General features: G+C 48.3%; 1 protein-coding gene across 1 annotated transcript in view; it reads right to left on the bottom strand.

Annotated features, from left to right (window-relative positions):
- LOC144123862 (uncharacterized) overlaps positions 1 to 22,468 on the bottom strand; it is a 34,054-nt gene extending 11,586 nt beyond the window's left edge. Inside the window, exons 1-3 of the mRNA XM_077656589.1 lie at positions 21,462 to 22,468; positions 15,562 to 15,852; positions 12,142 to 12,256 (exon numbers count right to left, since the gene is read on the bottom strand). Coding sequence (XP_077512715.1) covers positions 12,142 to 12,256; positions 15,562 to 15,852; positions 21,462 to 22,301 — 1,246 coding nt within the window. The 5' untranslated portion in view covers positions 22,302 to 22,468. The remainder of the gene's footprint in view (positions 1 to 12,141; positions 12,257 to 15,561; positions 15,853 to 21,461) is intronic.
- Between the last annotated feature and the right edge of the window lie 392 nt (positions 22,469 to 22,860).

The raw sequence follows: 22,860 nt of genomic DNA on the forward strand, positions 1-22,860 counted from the left end.
CCCTTCGCTGTCCTCAGGGTGACCTCCGAAACGACAGTAATACCGGTATGAAACCGCCTGCCACCTCCTCCGACCCTGATTCCTGGTGAATGCCTTAGGTGCGTCGAACCGGCTCAACTCATGAAAGTCGTCAGCGAACGTGAAACTATTCTTCCTGTATCGCTCGACTCTCTTGATCCTGTCCTCCTGTGACCCCGGCAGCCGTACGACATCCAGTATTGAGCAAGAAGTCAAGGTCTCAATTCAACGCGCCGTGACCAACTATTAGATCTTTTGCACTACTTTCGTTTGTCTATTGATGCGCGCCAGTGTAACCCTCGGCCGTTCATCAGATGTCAACCATAACATCAAAACTAGCTCCCATGCACCTCTGCCACAGCGCCCATGTCGCGTGTCAGCAACGTAGCGTCGCGTCATCACCGGGCAAGTGGACGACACGTTAGAGCGCAGGATTATACAGGCGTCGAACAGCCCTTAACTGGTCACCCCAATTCGTGCTCGTTTGAAAGAAGGATGGATCCTTCACATTCTGTGTGGATTATCGCCACCTGAGCTCAAAACCCGGAAAGACGTTTCTCTTTAGCCACGTACAAATGACGCTTTCGATGGCCTACAACGTGTTTAATTCCTTTCGTCTATCGATTTGCGTTTTGGATATTGGCAAATCCCTATGGCCGAATGCGACCGTGAGAAAACAGCTTTCGTCACGCCTGACGGATTATACGAATTTAATGTCATGACAGTTGGTCTTTGCAATGCGCCCGCCACATTCGAACGCATGAAGAGTAAAGTCTTGTGTGGCCTACGCTCTAAGACGTGTCCTTGCTACCTCTACGACACATGTTCTCGGCCGACTTCTTCACGCATATGACTCGCCTGCGGCAAGTCTTGACCTGCCTCACCACCGCCGGACAGCAAATAAATTAGAAGAAATTCCACTTTGAAATCCGCCAGCTGATTATACTCGGTCACACCGTATTCAAAGCCGGCATTCTTCGGAGTCCAGCAAAACTCCGCGCGGTCGCCGACTTTCCGGCGCCGTCTACGGTCAAAGAACTGCAGAGTTTCGTTCCCTATGTTCCTATCTTCAGCGCTTCATACGAAATTTTGCTACCATGGTTACACTTTTGACGCGGCTTTAAGTCCAGAGTTTTTTGTCGTCATGGTGCTCTCAATGTGATTTACGCTTTTGTTACCCTACGTCGGCTCCTTGCTTCACCCCCCTCCCCCATCCTTCGCCATTACGACCCTAAAACCCATGCAGAGATATAATCAGTAGGAATATGCATGCATGATAAAGGTCTTGTTTCGAGCTCTATTCCATTTGTAAATGACGCGAGTGTACTCCCCGGTGGTTCATTAGAGCTTTCTAGCCAGGTCTATGGACGACTGTACATTCACTCATGCCTTCATTACTAACTCTGCAAGTCCCAGCCGCAGCGCCTTTCTGGACCGTCGCAGCCATTGCCTTGCCCTGCCAATCTCTTTGATCGTGTGGGCATCGATAATTACGGGTCCCTGCCGTCTTCCCCGTCTGGTAACCGCCGTGGTATGGTCGTCATTGAACATCTCACGCGCTATGCGGAAGCGGCGGCTCTTCCGGCGGCTACAACTGAAGGTGTGGCTTTCTTCATTCTCCGCCACAGCGAGCCTCGTGAGCTTCTCAGCGGTCGCGATCGCGTGTTTTCAGAGGTTGTTCAGGCGCTTCTTTAATAATGCTGCATTGTTCACAAAATCTGCACAGCTTACCATCCTCAGACCAACGACCTCACATGAACGGTTTAACCGGACACTCAGTGAATTGCTGACCATGTAAATCGGTCTCGACCATTCTAACTCGGACCTCGCACTTCGTTGGGTAAGATGGAAGTCGGAGACCTCAGACGGGGGACAGCCAATATAAGGTGGCACTGCGAGGCACTCAGGGGAGGTCTCTACGCAGGACGGCTTAGGCGGTCCATACTGACTGTCTCTTCATGGCCATTCTGAAGGAGGTGGCAGTTTTAGGGTGCGGCGAAGGACGCGGAATGGTCCGTCGTAAGCCTGGGTGAGTGGTGCTCGGACAGCGTCGCAGCGAACGAAAACATGTGTGGAAGTGGCGAGATCCGGGTGAACAACGATGTTGTTGCGGCGGTGAGGGCGAGGCGGAATAGGCCAGAGGTCTTTAACATTGTCGACCAGGCGCTGCAGGAACTTTTGCGGCTGGGCATGTAATTGAGCTGATGTGAAGAAATCTCCGGGAAGACGCAGGGAACTACCGTACACCAGCTCTGCCGCAGAGCACTGTAGGTCGGCGCGGAGAACGGCCCGTAAACCCAGGAGCACAAGGAGTAAGGCATCAACCCAGTGGGCGCAGTTGGAACGGGTAGTTAGGGCTGCCGTCAGTTGGCAGTGAAGGCGTTCCACCATGCCGCTAGGGCATGGGTGGTGCGCGGTGGTGCTGCAATGCCTGGCGCTGAGAGTGCGGTTAATGGTGGCAAACAGGGTGTATTCAAATTGCCGCACGCGGTCTGTTGTTACGGTGTCAGGGCAACCAAAGCATGACACCCACGAATAAATGAAGGCCCGGGAGACAGACTCAGCGGTGGTGTCACAAATGGAAACAGCTTCCGGTCAGCGTTTAAAAAGGTCGACCATGGTCAGGATATAACGGTAACCTCGTGACACGGGTATAAGACCCACGATGCCGAGATGAACATGGTCGAAACGACGGCCGGGGGGAAGGAAGGCATGGGAAGGAGTCTTGGTACGACGGAATACTTTTGTCGCCTGGCAGGGGAGACATGTGCTCGTCCACCCGCGCACATCACTATTAATACTAGGCCAGACATAGCGCTGGCTGAGAAGGCGCTGAGTAGCCCGAATGCCTGGCTGACGAATGTCGTGGAGCGAGCGAAAAATGGTGCGGCGAAGTGCAGCCGGAACAAAGGGCGGGGAAGGTCTGCCGAGAGACCGCGCCACAAGGGATCAGGCAAGCACAGATGGGGCACAAGGCGTATTCTGAGGGAACGGGGATTCTCGCGAAAAGTCTTGAGCTCGCTGTCATCCTGCTGTGCTGAAGAGAATGCGGCTCAGTCGATGGTTGAAGCTGAAGAGTCAACCGCAGGAATACGTGAAAGGGCATCAGCGGCGCTGTTGACGGCACCCTTCACGTGACGGATGTCGGTTGTAAATTCCGAGATGTAAGCGAGATGGCGGAGTTCACGAGACACGTATTTCGATGAACTGGCCCAAAAAACGTACACCAGTGGCTTGTGATCGGTGAGCACGTTAAACTTCCATCGTTCCAGAAAATGTCGTAAGTCCTGCATGGTAGAGTAGATGGCGAGTAGCTCGCGACCGAAGAAGCTGTATGGTGTCTCAGCAGGAAGCAGCTTCCGATAGTAAAAGAAAAAAGGCTGCCACTCAGAGTTAATGAGCTGCTGTAAGACGGCTCCGACAGCCACGCTTGAGGCATCCACCATCAATTTAGTAGGGGCGTTGCTGCACTGATGGATCAGAAGCACAGCGCCTGCTACAGTTTGCTTGGCAGCAGTAAAGGCGGCCTGAGCTTCTGCTGACCAGGAAATGGCAGAGGACGGGACACTGGTTTACCGAAGGAGGTCGTAAGCGGGCGGAGCAGCTCTGCACAGTGCGGTACGAAGCGCCGAGAAAAATTCACCAGCCTCAGGAAATGGCGTAACTGGCGCAGTGTAACAGGCTGGGGATAATCCTGGATGGTCTTGACGTGGGACGGAAGAGGGCGGATACCATGCGATGATATATGATGCCCCAAGAACTCGAGCCCAGAGGTGCAGAAGACCGACTTGGTTGCGTTCATGGTCAGGCCATACTGCTCTAAGCGTAGATAAGCGTAAGTCACGTAGATCGCGCTCGTGATCTTCAGGCATAGGGCTGGCGATGAGGACATCATCGACGTACGCAAACACAGAAGGGAAGCCCGCGTGACCTCTGCGATAGTCCGCTGGAAGGTTTGCGCCGAATTGCGGAGCCCCAAAGGCATGCGCATTTCAGGTCACCACTTGTAGGCTTATTGAGCGAAGGAAGGAACAGCTGACTCGGATGCAGTCAAGAATAGAACAGCCAGCCGTGGCTTCACGTGCCACAGCCCAGCGCCTTATTTTCTTTCTCGCGCGGGCCCGCTTTGGCCATGCTCTAGGCGCAGCCAAAGGAAGTCGCTACAACCTATTCCGCAGATATGTGCACTAACCCAGTAACGTTAACGCGTCATACCCTTATGGGGAGCTGAACTGTTCCCTCCAATTTTTTGTTTAGCATTTGTGTTAATGTTCGAACAGCCCCTGCTATTTAATGGCTAGGTATGAAGCAGCACCGGCAGAAACAGACGATGGATATTAGATGGATGGATGATAGGAGAGGGAGCTTTGAAACGGGGTCGTGGCGGTTGCCACCATGCTCGTTTTATTGAGTAAGCAGTATGAGTGCCATTGAGCCAAAATGCCGGCGCGTGTCTCTGCATGGCCACCGAGTGAAGCCTCCGGCACGTGCAGCAGACCGAGGGCAAACCGCTTCCCCACGAGAGGCGAGAGGGAAAACGTGCATCAGTGGAGGCGGAAAGGCATGAGTTGCAGGAGCAGCGACGCCCCCAAGTGAGCGGAGAGTGCGGAGAAAGGGAAAGTGGCTCTTAAAGTTAGTGCGAGTCAGCGGATCATGTCAGTCAGAGTGCGTCATGACCTGATCCCAAGGGGCGGGCCAAATAAGGCGAAATGTGTATAATGCAACAAATGTAACAGCATAAAACAATCATTAGTGAACCATAAAGCCAGCCAAAGTAAAACGAAATTGCTGCTACTTTCAAGCCATGCGATAAGGCAAAAGGGAAAAGTGTCAAATGGAAACGCATCACCCTAAAAGCGCATTCAGCTTGCACAGTTCATCGCATCAGACCATCTGAGCACCTGTAAATTCTTGTCTTTATATTTATCTAATTAATATCAGCAATTTACAGGTGATATCTAAAAATTCTTCCTCTATAAAAGGAAAACAAATTATATAGACTGCTAAACTGGGGCAACATCATGGTTGGTCTGTGAAATCAGAAAACTGATTTGACAACTTTTGTTTATGTGTTCCTATCGGGCGCAACCTTAGATTTTACCGCCAGCCGGCAACAGCAGTGCCACCGGACCTTGCTTATGTCAAAGATAGGTGTTGGTGCATTGCCTAGACTACTTTCTTGAAGTCTAATTTTCATATTCATCACATAAATGATGTACAGCAGAGGTGATAACGGACAACCCTAATCCTGTGTGTGCCGCAACAGTTGCCGCAGCCCTTTTCCATTGCCATACATGTTTGTATTCTATTACTTCGGTAAACTTCCTTTAGTATTTCTACCACCTCAAGAACAATACCTTCATTCTGAAGCATGCTCCACAGGAATTCCCTATTTACGCTTACATATGCGCCGCTGTTGTCCAGGAAGCCAAAACACAAAGGTCTGTTCTCCACCTTAACCATTTTTAAACATTGAGTAAGCACGAACAGTTTGTCATCTAAACTTTTACCACTCCTCAACCGGCTCTAAGATTCTCTCAGTATCTTATTTTCGATCCACACATATGTGCCCAATGTCTACCGCAATCTCTTGGTGGTCCAAGAACTGGGCCCGAATTGTTGGTTCGGTAAGAAAACGAAACCGCTGCCCTGCCTTGGGTAAAGACGGCTGCGCTTCGTGTGAACGAAGAAATGCCGATGCACTGCTACACTACGCCATGGTCTCTGCGAGGACATTACGATGCGTGCGTGAGACAGGTTTGTTTCAACTGCTTGTCGCTTATATAAACATTTTTGTCTGTGCACGTACGTCCTGTCACCAAATGGAATTCGAGGTATCATGCGCAGGAACGCCGACTAGTTCACAGCTTTCGCTTTTAGCGCTGACCAGAACTGGGAATTTGACCGCAAAAATCTCGACCTCACTTCAACCTCACAAAAAAAGGTAATGGCTTAGCTCAGCTATGCCAGTATATACGCAGCGAGAGCGCGACGCTGCAACCGCTCCGCGTCCTGACGTCGCCCCTTGGCTAGGCGCTTTTCTCGCTCCTCAGGCGTTTCCGCTGCTCTGTTGGCCTTGCACCCATCGTTCTTCCTTTTCTCGACAGCCAGCTCCCAGGCCACAACCTCACGGTCGGACGAGTTCAGCTTATCATGCTTGCCAAGCCGCTCAACGGCTGCCTTCTCCATGGAAACGGATCTCCGCTACTGCATCACACCCGCCCTATACTCATACCGCAGCACGTCCCCTCCCCTTGCGCATGCGTATTAAGGCGCACCAGCTCTGACGTCGCTCGGTTCGTCACGCATGCGTAGAACTGGCCTTCCAGACGCACAGCGAAATGGTGAGACTGTGGGTAGTGTAGCTCTCGCAACAAAAATTTGACAACCTCACTCAACCTCAACCTCATCAGTTGAGGTTGAGGTCTCCTGAGACGCCGTCACCTCACTTTTCCTGAGGCCAATGCCGACCTCACCTCAACATCTAATTGTGAGGCTGAGGTCGGCTGCTTGACCTCAGAAATAAAAAAAACAACAAAACGCGATTAAGAAGTTTTTCAGTTAAAAACAATTCTGAGAAACCCGTGAGACAGGAAAGCCAAAATGATGATGGTATTATTTAATAAAGTGTGTACAGACGCCATTTTTGTGCTCGCAATAGGAGAAGCTTATAATCTGGGATGAACCCTCGGAGAGTTTATGGGTTGCGGGCACGGGTGTCCTATACGCGGTCACCATGAGTACGTCGGAGAGTACTTTATGAGTGTCAATATACGGCAACCTGCTTCGTGTATACTTGTTCGTATTGGAAGCTTGTCGTTCATTCACACACTAACCGGGAATTGACAAACACAGACCTTGTGCACCATCTACCATAAATTGGGATCGGGGGGTGGGGGGGAGGTATTCACGATACTCTTTTTAGACTTGAAAATAGTTAACGAATGCAAAGACACTGGTTGTCGATGTACTTTCCAATGCGACTGCTACGCAGACGCATATCATTATAGTTCAATTTTCTACCTCGATCCGGCCTAGCGAGACGACTCAGCGTAGATAATTATCTTGTCACCCAGCAAACGCTTTTTTCAGTCCTCTGTATGTTGCCTTCGAAAACACTTAAAAAGATGCGACTGTAGTACACCAACAGAGGGGCGTTGTAATTATCTTCTTTTATTAATGCGAAAGCATTAGATGGCTTACTTTAGAGGTCATATGCGCAAAAAAGTGTCCGCAAAAAAACGGTACCGTGTGACGTCACGAGCCGACGAGCCACGCGAAAAAGATGATGATGCCACATAATTAATTTATGCTAATAGTGTAATTAGGGAATGGTAAGAATAATTAGTATAATTAGAGATGACATATAAGTGTGACGTCATACTTGGTCATGAGCCAACGAAGTAATGTGAAGTCAAACTTAGTGACGTGATGACGATTGAATATGACGTCACACGTAGCCACGTGACAACGATGTAATTTCACGTCACACAAGGCCCCTACCCGCCCCTCTAGCTCCCACCCCGATTTCAAGAACCATATGGATCCCACACTACTACACATGAGCGCATGACGCATAAGAAAGAGTGCCCACAACCCGGTCCACATTAATGGCATTCGGATTGTCCACCAGGTAAACGCTCCAGTTCTCATTTATGACATACTGCCACGATCATGCAAAGACACATGCCGTTGACCCTCGAGATGATGGCGATGATCATGATGATGCTTATAGTGTTTCTTTATGAGCCCGGGGAAGTCCGATATACCGTTACCAAATTTAGTTTCCAGGATATTGATTAAATGTTGTATGTTACCGGCAAACGAAGAAAATAATTCTGCAGGAAAACAGGAATAATTGCAGCTAATAATTAAGGATGATGTTGATGTTGTTGAGAAATCAAGACCATCCCCCAATTTCCGCCACTTCCCTCCAGGTGGCGATGGTAATGGTTTTGCAGCACGTTCTCCCTGTGCTGCGGTGTTTCGGCATAGTAAGTGAATTTCCGAGAATGAACAAGGAACATGAGGCCAAAGATAAATTATTCGGAAGGATATAAAAGTGAAATTATATTTACATCTGCTTGCATTGCGGAACAGGCATATATGGAAGTAGTGTAAGATTCGAAAGGGGAAGGCGCCGATCAAGCTTCGACTGTGTTATACAGGTTTTCTGGCTTCGTGGTTTTTTAATCAAATCAGCTGGCGTCCTTGTTAGGAACCGCCTGAATCACATTCTCTCGCCTATGCCGACTGCTCCAGTTCCTGTTGTCCGCTTGTAATGTACAGCACGATCCCATTTACTCGACCTCAAGGCAAGACCCGTGGCGTCAGCGCCGGCAACGAGCATGAACACGAAGTATAGTCTTGCTTGGGGCCATCCGCGCTGCTACGAATTTATTGCGTGCTTGTTGGACTTAACTCTTTGATTTGCGGCATCAAACAAAGCTACCGCGGGTCAACGTGAGTTCTGTGCTTTGCGCGCTCTCGGAAGTTTAAGCCGACCGGCAGGCAACTACGGGTGCTACGCCAGCGGGGCAAGTGGGAGGTAGGGTGGCGTGCCGTGACAGCAGCAGCAGCACACCTGTAGGCTCGAGCTGAACGGGCATTACGGCGCAGCACCAAAAGCTAAGAGCGGACTGCGGCATCGGGTTGTCTAGACAGGGGAAACCGAACACCAAGCGTCATTGCATGAACGCTGCGGTGGTGCGCTCCAGCACCGCTTCGGGAGCGGCCCTCGTCGGAGTAAGACACGGCAACTGCAGAAAGTCTCGACCTCAAAATTTCGACCTCACGTAATGAAGACCTCACTCAACATCAAACTCATGCGGGAGGTTGAGGTCTGATTTGCTGACCTCACTCACAAAATTTCGAGCCGTCGCCGACCTCACCTCACGACGTGAGGTTGAGGTCGACCTCATGAGGGCGAATCCTCGTGAGGCTGCTCACCTCTGGCGCTGACATATCACAAAGCTGTTCAAGTGGTTTGTGTTGAAAATACGACATGGACGAGACTCTTTGTTATGTGCGAACAAAGTAAGGAGCAGATTTCGAGCATTTGTTAACTCATCAGTAGCGTCAGTTTGATGTAAACATACCGACACGAACTTGAACAATGAAACAGATGAGGCAAATGTTTTCAGCCAACCTGCGGTGGTGTCGCTCAAGCATGTAGTTCAGCCGCAAAGAAGAGCTTTCTTTAATTTGCCGGCAGATCGTGAGCATGCGCCCTCATTGCTTCCAGCTACAAACCTCGATCACTCGAGCCCCGGCGTACTTAAGTGCACCCAAAGAAGAATGCGCCGTTTTCTACTTAGTTCTGTTTGTGTTCTGTTGTTAAATATTTCTTGTGGGCAGTTATTTTTAGAAGCTCCAGCAAAGCTCCCTTGCCCGTACAATTGTCGCAAGATGCCGCGCACTAATATGCCATTGCGTCCGCATGGGATGCGCGTTAATGCGTCTCTGTGAAGTAATATACGTAATGTACAAAAACTGAGGCACAATTGTTTTTTTTTCCGGCTTCCTGCAAATAATATTCGCGGAATGCAAGTGTGTAAAAAATACATACTGTAGTTATATTATCATGACGGAGGGAAGCATTTAAAAGTAACAAAGTACGGCGATGTGCTGCCAACACTTTAAGCCATCCTATTTTATTATCGTTGTGGCAAGCGGCAACACCTTGCTTGGGGACTAAGTATTCTGTTTATGTCCAGCTTTAGGAAGCAAACAATTAAGTGTCTGAAGCCATAAGACTTCGCACCTCCTAACGCGGTTTGACCAGCGTATCAAGTCCATAAAGGAACTACTACAGGCTACCTCTTGTCAAGCGCGCTTTTCATGGCAGCAGGGAAGGCCGCTACAATACTGGAAGTAGGAAAACTGAAAGCAAAAGCTGCATATCTGCTTGCAATGCCTTAAACAATGCACACCTGATTTCACCTTGTTAATATCGACTGGCAACAGTGCAATACCTGTTCTGAACGGGCCTTCCACTCGGTTTGAAATGTGGTGCTAGAAGTTAAGACAGCAAAATTCAACACTGACAGCTGCGTCGAGCTCTGTAAAGGTGACGTTGAAAAGCGTGGACGTCTATCGCCAATTGCTATTAACGAAATGACATTACGCAACTGGCTGGGGGTCGTGTGTGATTGCACTGCAATGTACACGGCTGGTGGCACCGGTGCCATGAAAGTTCGCAGTGCCACGGAAGTCGTTGCAGGCCAACGCATTTGTGTACAAAGGCAAAATAACCGCTCGCTACCGTACCAGGTGAATTAAGCCCACTTGAAAACAAAACTGCGATGATAATACGCGCTATTCGAATGGATGTCCAAAGGCGCACATTAAACCGACTGCGGCGAGATTTTGACTTTCCGACGCACTTCCTCGCGCCGATTCCCGCCATCGTCGACGTCAAACTTGAGATGTTAAGGACGTGGAAGAAGCCTTTTGGCGCTGACTAAACCACAAGAAAGGATGCACATTGGGTAAAAGATGCGATACAAGCAGCGCAATGGCCGAAGCTCGTCTTTTGAAATTCTACTCGCGAAATTCATGACAGCTTCACCGCCATCAGCAAAGCACGCATAGCAAACCATACACCAGCTCAACTGAGCCAATATGGCGGCCAGAATCTGCGAGCCCGACGTTGCCAGACCGCTAAGCTGCTTCGCATATAATCTAATCGAGCCTCAGTCTGCAAATGGTATCTGCGCCAAAATGATAACATTCGTATTTTGAACAGGTCACCAAAATTACTTTGCTCAAAGCTACTCTCGTCCAGCTAAATGACAGTTCCTTCCCTAGTTTATTGGCAGGTCCAGCTGTCACAGCACACTACACCTTAAAGGCGCAGATCTTCTGAAGTCGCCTTGAGAAAAATCACACGAAGTCATTGTCGCAGACCGCGAATCCCGAGCTCAACTTTGGGATCAGCAATAAATTTTTTGTGCTGCCTTGCTGAGTCTTAAGGACGAAGCGTGACCCTGTTCTGGAGAGCCATATTATACTTTCAATATTTTCAGAAGTGAATTAAGGCCCGATTACATGCACCATCTTTGTTGTTACCACCTTCAGTCCTTCAGCCCCTGGAAAAGGCAAGAAGTCACTAAGATAGGCAATTTCGAGGATACTCATGTAAAGCTTGTGGCCATGATCTTCAGGTCTTGCCACAGCTTATACTCTACCGCCAGATTGAAGTAAAAGTTTCTGCAAGACCCTTACTGAACTGGTACTTCTGGCGTCAAGCCACGGCTTAAAAAGTGCCCTGCAACGAATGCCGTACTGAAGCGTTGTACTAATACTTGCAAAATGTAGTATGTTATACTCCACTTATTACAGAAAAAGTTGCGGACGAAAAGTTTGCGAGGCTTTTAGATTTGGTGGGATCCTCGACAACGCGATGATGTCATAACCTCGTGAGGTCACTTATAAGGTGATTTCTAGCGCTCAATATTAATATGCATGTGTTTCATGTCCAACAAGAACTTATGATGGCCATTGTTCGTTGGGTACTAAATACAAATGTAGTGATCATCACTATTTCGCACCCGTTGTATCAAACAGATACAGCTATGTCAACCACATCTGTATCTCTGATAGCGCAAAGGCTTTACTTAAGTTTAAAGAAAATACCATTGCTGACTTGGATTCTTGCCCTGCTTTCCACATAAGGCGGCCGAAACACCTAACACAAAAAACTGCGCCTCGCACAGCGTTCTGAATTATCACCAGTGGTGCACGAGCCTTTGCTGGCAAGTTTGCGCCCTATTCCGGGGCTGAACTGCAACCGAAGGGGGAGTTTTCGCTTTAGGGCGTCTTGATTCGCTCTGCAGAGGCTCCAAGATATTCATTTTTCAACTTACTTTCGATCCTTCGGCAAACCTTACATTGAGCGTTTGAACCATTATTGAGTGCAGAATGGATGCCGATTCACTGAACACTTCACTGTACGCGTGATAAGAAGCGTAGTAACGTCCATGTACCTTCCAGAGAGGCGCAATCTCGTGCTTAAGAAAGGCTTCAGTAAGGTCTTACTGGGATTTCTGTCCGCGCTTTTAATACGTTTCAGTCACAGCAAAGCAATGCATGCGTGCACGGAGACGTGCTGTTTGCGCTCACATCGCACCGTCGTCTTGCGCCGCGTTAGCGAGCTGCTCATGCTCGGTGAGCTGGACCGGCAGCGCTGCTTCTGCTGCTTGGCCGCCCACGACCCGAGTGAATCCTTGGCTGACAGCTGCGAAGAGGTGGCCGCACAAGTTCGGCATCAGCTCGACATCAAGCCCGTTTCCTATGGAACGTATAATTGCTCAGTGACGTCACCCTGCTCCGGCATAACTTCATCATTAGACCATAGGATAGTGACGTCTACAGCAAAGGGGAAAAATATTTGTTGCGGGGAATTGAACACCAAGGCCCTTCAGACTACGAGGCGAAAACGCAACCCATCAGCCACAAAACCACGTAACTATTTGGCGAATAAAGGTGAACCTAATGTAGGGTTTCCTTCCGACTGCATGCCAATCAGTAGGTGTGTAAATAAGGAATCTTTAATGAACCTCGCAACCTAGCTCACGATTAGAGAATGGTTTCGCATTCAAAACACGTAAGTTGTCTGAAGTGTCCTCCGTATCGTTTCAGGGACCGCTTGGTCTGGTACATTTTTTGTCCGTACTGTTAGTGGAGCGCTCTAAGGATATGAATACTGAAGTCCGTATATATTTAGAAAGTAGATACTTTTCCTGCATCCTCCGGGTATCCTCCAAGAACCACCTAGCCTATTATTGCTTTGAGCACCCCAGGATAGTGTCCAAACATTACCACAGATATAAAAGGAAAACGCGAAGCACTAGAAAAATTGCCCATGCGCTCGAGAGAGAAAATAAGGCTGTCCCCACTCGCTTAATGGTGTGTTCTAGTGTAACGCCATTCACTGACATCACCCGGCTTGGAGACAAGGTGATGCCCCCTCCCCTCTCGCTGAACACAGCACAGGTCAGCGAATACATGGTAACCCACTTTTTCAAACCCGACCTTCACTTCAGTTTTTGTCTTAAGGCTTCATCATTTAACTTCTGTTACTTTTATCTGCGGCGGTCGCATGTTCTTCTGCAAGCACTGCAGTAATTTATACATTATACCATTTATACATTAATTGCTCATAAATCGGATGCTTCGATTAGCAAAAAAGGGCAAGATAAACACAAGAACTTTAGGTCGCACTTGAATTCCACATTTATCACTAAAAAAACGGCAATTCAAATGCAGAAAATAATATTCATAAATATGAAACTGAAAATTGCGCTTTGAAATAAACACAGTAAAAAAAAAGTTCAAATCCTATTTGTAACGCAACTCGTGTAGATAGCTTTAATTTTCGATAAATACGCATTTCGCTCCCCGACGATCCTTAGCCTGGCGTCAAGAAGTTGCATTGCCTAAACGTTCGCTTTATGGAAGTCCTTGACAAATGCCGCCAGGATCTTCTTAATCTATTTATATACAGCATCCGGGCGCCCCTTAATTTACGCATTTTATATTCAAGAGCGACCACGTGAGGAGAAAATGGAGCACAATTATTCGTAGAATTTTTATTTGCAAGCAGAAGCGAGTTATTCGCTAAGAGGATGTAGCTCGCGAAAAAAAAAAGGCACGGAGAAGTGGTTCTATTTTGAGCCGTTATAGACTCCGTTCGCTTCGCTTTAAGTGACGTGGTTGCCTGTGCAGGCAACCATGGCGGCGGACCAACATGGCAGTCGTACTGCTTCGCTGCCACAATGGGGGTGATCCAGTTATCCACAAAGTGAATAATAACGATTCCTAGGGGTCAATGTTCATGTTACCGCACTCCAGGTTTCCTTCTGGGAACGAGGGCAGTTTATAGGACAAAACTTGCACTCCTCGTCAACGCCGATCAAGGAGGGGGGAGAGCTCTGCCGCTTCCTCGCTCCCATTGAGCGGGGTCTTTTGGACCACGAGCAGTTCACAGCACTGTTTAGAGAAATGATAATAAATGCTTTTGCTTGCAAACGTGCTTGCCACTTGGAGCTTTTACTTTCGACCCTCGCCATACTATAGATCTTGACCGCAAAAAAAGACTGTCATGATATCGTTTACGCCCAAGGCCTACTCCACTGAGTTTTCTCACGCTCTCAACAATCAGGCCATTAAGAAGGTGTCTGTTGTACGCAACTTAGGTGTCCACTTAGATGCGAAGTTGCGCTTTCGCCTCACATTCTGGTGGTCGAGCAGAAGTCTGCGGGTGCTTTCGATGACGACCGGTGTAGTAGTATACTACGCAGTACTGCATGACGAGTTGCCCTGTACCGGAGACTTGTCCTACCGAGACTTGAGTATGTCTCCGTTGTATGTAGTTCGATCTGCCGCACCTGTTGGCACAAACTCGAAAATGGGCAGAAAATAATTGTGAGGACTGCGATGGGTCGTTCCGTCTGCCTATCTGCTCCCCGAGACGATTATAGGGCTGCCCTGCACGCTCCGAGACTAACCGACTTTGAGACTAGATGGCAGTCAGGGGGCCTTCTCTTCCTCTTCAAGTGTTTACAAGAACTCATTGACTGCGTAGCGCCCACCGACGCCGCAACGCGGTGACGCTCATTTCGGCGCTCCCAGCTAGTGCCTTGGTGCCAGCTACGCATTTCGGCAGAGGATGAAAATAGAGTGGAGCGGCGCGTGTGCGGGGAGGAAGCCGGACACGGGCAGCTGGGTCCTAGAAGCCTGCTATGTTGCACCTCTAGGTTTGGCGCTGCGCTGCAATTTCTCGACAACTGCTTGCACCTAGCATCTTTGGTCAAGCTTCGGGTGCCTGAACCGTACGTGCGACAAAGTCGGGTGTTTGACGTGTCACCGTTCAAACTGAGTCCCACTGTAGGAAAGATGTGTACGTATAACGCCATGGTACCATGTGGTCCTGATATTTTTCAGTAGGATTTTAAATCTTTCAGGCGAAACTGGCTGTGCTGACTGGGACTCTAAGATCTTTCAAATGTTAACTCTTTCTATCATTCATTGCCAGTGTTTTCGCAATTTTTAATGCTCTTTTGTTGCTCTTTTTCAAATGTATTCATTGTTCTTTTCTCTTTCCTTGTTTTGTAAAAGGCCTTTTGCTGTTTGTGGGCACATCACAGTAAATAAAATAAGATAAATGGCACCTGCCGGTATGCAGGGCTGCTTCCCGCCAGCCGCCAAACATGGGAATGAATAGTGTCTATACTAAGTAAACTATAAACTTGTTTGTAAATATGTTCGTGCGTCCCCTTGTTTACTAATCTCGCAGAAAACTGTAATACGCATTCTGGTTGGTCGGTTATAACTATACGCGGTAGTAGTAGGTTAATAGTATGTTTTTTTACAGTACCGAAAGTTGTAAATTGTGTATTACCGAATGCAGTGCTACTTCTGCAGGAGTACAGGACCAGTCCAGCCAAATTTGATTGATTTTTGTCTGTTTTTCTCCAATCTGTGCATGCACTGATGGGAATAAACCCGAATTTAATACAGGATCCTCCAGATTGGACTTACGATCCCCGAAGACAGCATCTCTGCATAGTTGCTGGCGACAGGTGACGCTGCGTCAGCGTGGATGGCCTCCGACGGGGCGCTGCTCCTGGGGCCAGTGGCATCAGGACCCTTCGGGAAGGCCGCATCAGAGGACGTTAGTTGGCCTGGAGCCGATCCAGTCAGAGGCGCCACGGCGCTGGGCTCAGGGGTGATGGTTGCGTAGGCCTCGGGAGGATACGTGACTGGCTGTGGCGTAGGTAGCTGCGATATTGGCGAAGTCTCGGGGAAGGATGGTAACTTGTGTGGGCCCATCTGGACAGGAGGAAGAGGCGAGAGCATGTTTACAGCAATTATCGTAATGCGCAGGTAGCAAAACTGAGGACACTGGTGAGCACGGCGTCACATCCGTCTGGTCTGTTTTCTTTGAGTGTTCTGCATGTGGATCTTGGGAATGCGGGGTCCATAAGATATCGAACTTATGCACTAATCCGACGGTTTTTCGGATATTTTCCACATAATTTTCATGTGCTGATCGAGCGGTTTTCACATGCTTTTTCACTTTTATGCGTGGCGTACGTCACAAGGACTTCGTATCAATGACGTCTTCTCGATATGCGTTGTCTGTAAGAAGGGTGTCGTTTCCTTATAAGACACAAGCAAACATGCATTGACGAGAATCGTCATATAGAACGTCTAAGCCGGGCAATACCTACTTCTGAGACCTTCCCAATCTGCAGAATTCGTCATGCTGTCGAAGGATTCGGGCAGTCGTGAGCAGCACTCACAGCTTAGACTTATTAAATTACTGCGTCTTGTGTCTGGTCTTCCCTTGGAAATGGTCGTTTTTTCTCCACTAGACATATGACATTTTTTCTCGTAAAGGGTATATGGAAGTCAGTTCATATCACAAACAGAGCAGCCTGGTTGAGCAGCAACTCTTTTTACGGAGAAGCACAGCTCTACGGGGGCCAAAGTAATAACGCAGTATTAGGCGCAGTGAAGCGTCTTCCGTTCCTTTTTTATTTTTATTTTGCAAGGATGGTGGCCATTTCTTTCTTTCCCTTGTAGCTATGCCCTGTATGCCTGCTTCGCCAAATAAACCCTTGAACTGGGTTTGATGAAATTGCGGAACAAACTACCCTATCGGAGTCACTTATTGAGAGTAAGAAAGTATTGAACATTTGAAAGGCATTATAGGAGAAGTTAACACAGCACTTAAGCTGGCCCGCAAGTTAGACAGTCCGTCGCTTTAACCCAGTGCGCGGGAGGACGTATCAGTCTGCTTCCGAGCTCCAGCCTGAAGCGCCGGGTCTTCGAAAGCTGTTGGTTCTATGGCCGAGAACAAAGTCCGGAGCAACGCTCGTACGCTGTCCGAAGGCGCGCTCTCACGGCTCCAAGGTATAAACTTCAGTCGGGGCTGGCTCTCCGAGGGCGTTCGGGCTTCTCGCCGAAGTGGTAAAAAACACTTCCTGTGAAGACGCAAATTGCCTAGGTTGCGCAGATCTGAAGTCAATACAAGAAAACAAGAGCAGAACAAGTACATAACACACCTATGCGCGCGAATACACGACCTTAAAGATGGCCTGCCAGGTTTTGTACCACTGACTGACGGATAAAAAGTATCGTTGCGACTACTCTTCCCAGTCCTCGTTCGGCCCGTATGTTGTTTCGCTATTGTGATCTGTGAGACCCCGAAGTGCTTTATATGAAGGGATAAAGGACAAATCAGAGAAAAGTGACATTGAGGACGCATGTGGTATCACTCAGTGCGTTTCATGAGTCATCCTAACCGTGGTGGGTGAAAGATCGCTTTCCTGAACTCCACTTCAGTGAAAGCCCAGTTTCAAGCCGGAGGAAAGCTTGTGTCCATTGAAAGATGGGAGGTACTTGACGAGCACACGAGGATGATGCTTAAACCAGCGGCATGAGCCTTGCCCGCTGCTTTACACGTGATCAAAGAAATTATGAGAAATATGTAAAAAAAATTATATTTTGTTTCGGGCCACCACCCAGTTTCTGGAGATCGTTCGAATTATGTAACGAGGTGCATAGTATTTAAGTGCCGTAAAGTTAAAGAAATTACATTATAAGCTATGTTGCATTAAATATATTCCGCACTCTTAAGATAATTTAAAAAAAGGAATGCCTATTTTTGAGACAAATTGTTAACTCTCCATCGCTATGGCCACGTGTGTCTGTCGCTGCCGCCTTATTTCAATGGAGGTGAAATACAAAAGGAGAGCGCAGTGAAATATCTGGAGACCTTCAAAATTACTTGATAACTGTATGGATTTCGGCTATTGGGTTAAGCATAAACAAGACAGCAAAAAGCGCGTACAAATCAGACAAGAAACACATATTATTCCTTTCTTTTTTCGATCATAGGCGCTGTTTTCGATAACCTTTACGTTCAAAAAGGTTCTGACTTATAGCGAACACTTCCGCAGTGACCTGAAAAAAATCTAAAATTCATTCGTTCGCTTAGTAATTTATGACGTTTACCCGATAATACGCACATTTGCAGTAATACTCGCAAGGTGCCCAAATGATAGCCTCAGGGCATTCATTATGCGTGAGTGCTCGGTCATTAATTTCCACACCAGTCTTCAGCGGCGAGGTAAAGATTGGACGAAGCCCTCGCGCTAGGCCAAGATGTGCCTTCAAGCTAGTTTTCTGCCTTTTTGATGGAGTCAAGTAAAATTTTCATGCTTGTGCACCAACTGTCGATCTTTAAAACGGCTCCCAGCTTTTCAGCGTCATGCATCCAGGAGTAAACGGGTATCATACGGAGTAGGCGACACAAAATATACGTACAGTCTGTCAAAAGTAACAGGGCAACAGTGGTTTGTTTTTTTATACATGTTGCGAAGCACGTTTTGGAGCCCTTAAGCTCTGAATCTGTGTAAAGTAAGGCAAACCCTTGACCTCACGTTCTGACATCTTTCGGTCTTCAGCTATGCTGTAAAGGCTCCATTATACTGCTCTGAAGCAAGAACCTGTTGCTCGGTTACTTTTGGCAAGGGGGGGGGGGGCGGCCTCCATAGTGCCTCGAAGTCGTCGCAACTAAAGGTATTAAGCCACGACCACTACGCTTATGGCGAGTGTAAGGAATGATTACTGAACAATGTACGGAGGGCAACACGCTTGTGTAGAACACGTTCTGGGCGTGTTTAGGTCTTAGCAATATCTAGCCATAATATTTGGTCAAAAATGGTATGGATGTAAGCATGTGCAGTAAAGCTCATAAGATTTCTTGGTGATTTTTTGCCTTCCTGGCAGCAGCGGCTTTGGGACGTGCAGAACACGCACTTCTGTCCTTCTAGACATGCGTTTTGCCCTCTGTGCAAAGAAATAAAGTGCTTGCTTAAGGTATCAAAAAACCGATGAATGAGTTCGATCTATGATAAGGGCCCCCATTCTGAGAGCAAAATTCAGTGAAAATTATCTAAAAGCAAAACAGCCAAAACATGGCTCATGCCTAATTGCTGCGCATAACCTGCCCCTGTTATTTCTGCTTTGGTATTTATGATGATTTTCTATTTCTTAGCGTACAGTCTCTTTAATACTTAGCGGGCGTTGTGGCCGCGCGATCTTGTTTTCCTGTAAGTGTGCAACAGACTGCACATGCACAGCCCACATACTGGCAATGGTTCATGCCATCAGGGTTATTTGACCTTTCTTGCTTCCCAACTCGCTTTTCATTCGACGCATACAAGAACTAAATAAAATTCGAGGGTACATTTGAGCTCCCCCTAAAAAAATATGACGCGGTAACGCAATGGGTTAATTCCCATACATGCAGAAGGTCATTCTCTACTCTAAATTCATAGATACCTGAGGGTCTTCATACCCCCTCCTGGCGCAGTGGTGAAGCGGTTAAGCGATGCGCCACTGCCCTGTGATGGCAGGTGCTGCTACCGGTGGGGCTTGTACAACACAGGTTGCTCTTAGCGAGCGACCAATCATTAATTTAACTGCCGTTTGCCCGAGTGGGCAGCTTGCTCACTATCCGGTGGGCAGGTTGTGATGACGATGTAAGGCCACGTGTCCTAGGTGGCCCACCTGCCTCTTAGGTTGCTCTCCGTGGACCACCTGCCAGAGCCACGCCTGTGATTTTTCGCTCACAACGCAAACGCGTGTTTCCAATTCGTCAACGATACAGCTCGCCAACTCTTCTCCTGGCTGGTCGGAAAGGTTTTTAAACGGTGGTTTCTGATGCAAAGCCCCTCACAATGCTACGTGTACATAACGTAGTACACATCACGTCGAGAATTAGTAAATTATTTGCGATGCGCGGTAATTGCTTGTTTAAATAAAGAAAAAGACGAGTAAAATTGATTTGTATCGAGTGTCTTAACCAGCGATATTCGCTCGAATCTCCGAATGCGACCTAAAAGGCAACATCACCACCACATAAAAATTACCGAGTGGTTAGCGCGATCCAAATACGAGAAAAAAAAGAAACGATTAAAGGTGGCCAAGCAAAAATGGGAGCAGAACTGCCATCTTGCGCGCTATAAAGCAGTGCTCTAATACATTGCGCCACATAAGCAACGAGGGCACCCGATGTTAATTGTGCACTCACCTGTTCTCAGAAATAATCTGCGTTGGCGCGTACACAGCTGACGGTTCGGAAACACGCAACGCCGACAAAACCGACACCGGATTTTCACCGAGGGACGCCGGTGAACGAGGCCTTCAAGGATACCGCGTTAAAATGTTCCCGCAAGCACGCTAAGCTTGTGCAACATCAAACAGGCCATGCAAAATCTGTCATCTGTAGCTGCGCTGGCTTCCAATTATTACACCCCAGATTGCATGCCTCTCTGTGTGTTTCCATTTCCTTTTCTCTGGTACTTCTTGGAGTCATCGACACCGGCTTTGACGTCGATTGATGGCCCTTGTGAAAACCGCGCCATTGCAGCCATCGGTGCGCGTTTACCATGGCATCGGGCAGCCATTGCCCATTGCTTTAAGATATCGAGTTTCGCGACCCTTAACGAGGAGGTATTCCTTATGTCCCCCAGAGCGTGAAGGTTTTGTTACAGATGTGCTCTGAAATACAAAGCTGAAATATGCGGTATAACCATCTCACGGCCAATTCACTGCACGTGTTTAATAATTATGTTGCCTGAACTCTTGGAATATAATAAACGAGCCTCCAAAATAAAGGTATGCGTCACCCGAACCCGATGATTGCTGTTGTACGAAACAATCCCTAACATAAATTTCCCAGCCTATAATTTCTTAGATACCAAGCAAAGGTGTAGCGCCGAGCCACTGATAAGATGGGCTGATCTCCGATAAGACAAGTCGTAACACGCACCAATTCCGAGTGCTCGCACTGCTTCTTTTTAAATTTTCGGAGTACATGAAAAAAAAAATTGCTTGCAGATAAGGGAATGGGCAGGGCGCGTAATGTCAAGTCAAGATAGTCGATGGAACCTTAGCGTACAAGAATACATTTCAAGAGATGGCAAATGCTGCAAGGGGTGGCAGTGAGTCAGGGGGGCCGACGAGGTTAGTAAGTGTGCGGAGTAAGGTGGCCGCAATTGGCACAGCACAGGGTTAATTAGATGGATATGGAAGGGGCCTTTACACTACAGTAAGTGCAGTTAGGCTAATGTCGATGGTGATGCAAGGCAGACAAGTTGGTTAGCGCAATGATTCAGGGTACATCTATTACGCATTGGGAGAGAATAAAAGAAATAGGGTTTTATGACGGCTGGTAGTGTTAGCAGAAGAGAGATTTGAATATCTAGAAAGAAATCATCTGTGGACTTGATCACAAGCGTTGTACTCAGCCAAGCTAAACTCAAAAGCGCGTATATTCCACATGCGTTCGTCTCTACTCAGGGGAGGAGATTGGTTTAATAAATGGTGGGCTTGGTAGGCGGTTGCAGCTCCTAGTGCGAACTTACCATCCCTGAAGAGCCGTCTGCTTCGCTGGTGATGAAGGGCGGCTCTTTGTCAGCTTGGACGGGCTCCGGATGAATGCCCGTGGTACCGCTGGTAAGATTCGAGCATCTCGAGAGTAGCGCGCCAGGAGACGTCTGTAGATCGGACGGCGGCCCAGACGCCACGGCGATTGCGTGCGCCTCGGGAGGATACGCCGCAGCAGCCTGCGACGTGGACGACGTCTCGCTGAAGAATGGCAGCAGTTGCTGGTTTATCTGGATGGGAGAGGGAGGTGAGCGCATATTCGCCGCAGTGACCGTGTAGTCAGCTGTCGCTGATGTGCTGTCTTCCAGTCTGCATGAAGTCAGAGCCGGGAACACTGCAGAGGGCGGTGCGATCTCTGTCTGATCTGGCGACAGGGACAGAGCAACCTTTTCTGCTTTCTGGAAGGATTCGGTGTTTACCTCAGTTGCAGTTTTTTCATCTTCCACTGCAGAACAGCTTTTATTTCCGTGAGTGGGAGGCAGGATGATCACCGGGGGATTGGCTGTGTGATTCGGCGGCAGTGATGTTTTCCGCTTCGCCCGCTTAATGCGACTAGCCGAACTTTGCCTCCTGGAAAGGTTCGTACTCTCCTCGCCAGACGTGAGGAAGACATCTGAGGTTCTGCAACGCGTGTGCTGGAAGTCGCTGTGAGTAGATGATTGTGTGTTTTCTGAAGGCGGTAAGACCGCCGTCTGTAGATCGGTGCCATGTGACTGAACGTCAGTCCTTTCCTCTTGAGTGAGAAGCGCTTTGTCGTACTTGCGGCTGGAAGAGGCACTAGCTGCATGGTTCAAGGTCGGTGGGTCTGTGGACTGCATTTCGCGGGCCGGTTCATATTCCCGGCTCAGGCTTTCGCGCAACCGCCGCTCCTTTCTTGAGGCAGACGAAGCCTTAGAATGCCGCCGTCGTCGGGAAGCACATCTGGTACTACGTTTTGAAACGCCTAGAGTGCTGAAGTTCTCAGTGTCGTCTTTTTCAGCTTCAGTTTTGCCTGTTGTAAAAAAAAAACATTTTAAGAACTTAAATGTATCTAAACCTCTGCTTTACACTTTGTCCTGGTGTAATATTATTGAGGCGATGTTGTCTGGCGATAATTAACGATTGTTTTATTGCAGGTTTAATGCGTTAGCATTAGACAGCCCTCTATCGCAGTGCCCGGTGTTGGCGTGTGAAGCCTGCCCCTTGCGTGCACCCTCCGTGCGCAGAAGGTGCATCTCCCACCTACGAGCCTCCACCCACCTCCCACATACCAACCTCCACTCTTCAAAGATTTCCGCCCACCTCCAGAGGCTTCACCCACTACCCACCCAGGCACATCCAGAAGCCCATCGATACTACAAACCAATGGTGAAAGTAAATTCAATGACTCAAATGGGT

Source organism: Amblyomma americanum, chromosome 3 (assembly GCF_052857255.1).
Source record: "Amblyomma americanum isolate KBUSLIRL-KWMA chromosome 3, ASM5285725v1, whole genome shotgun sequence".
NCBI lineage: Eukaryota > Metazoa > Arthropoda > Arachnida > Ixodida > Ixodidae > Amblyomma > Amblyomma americanum.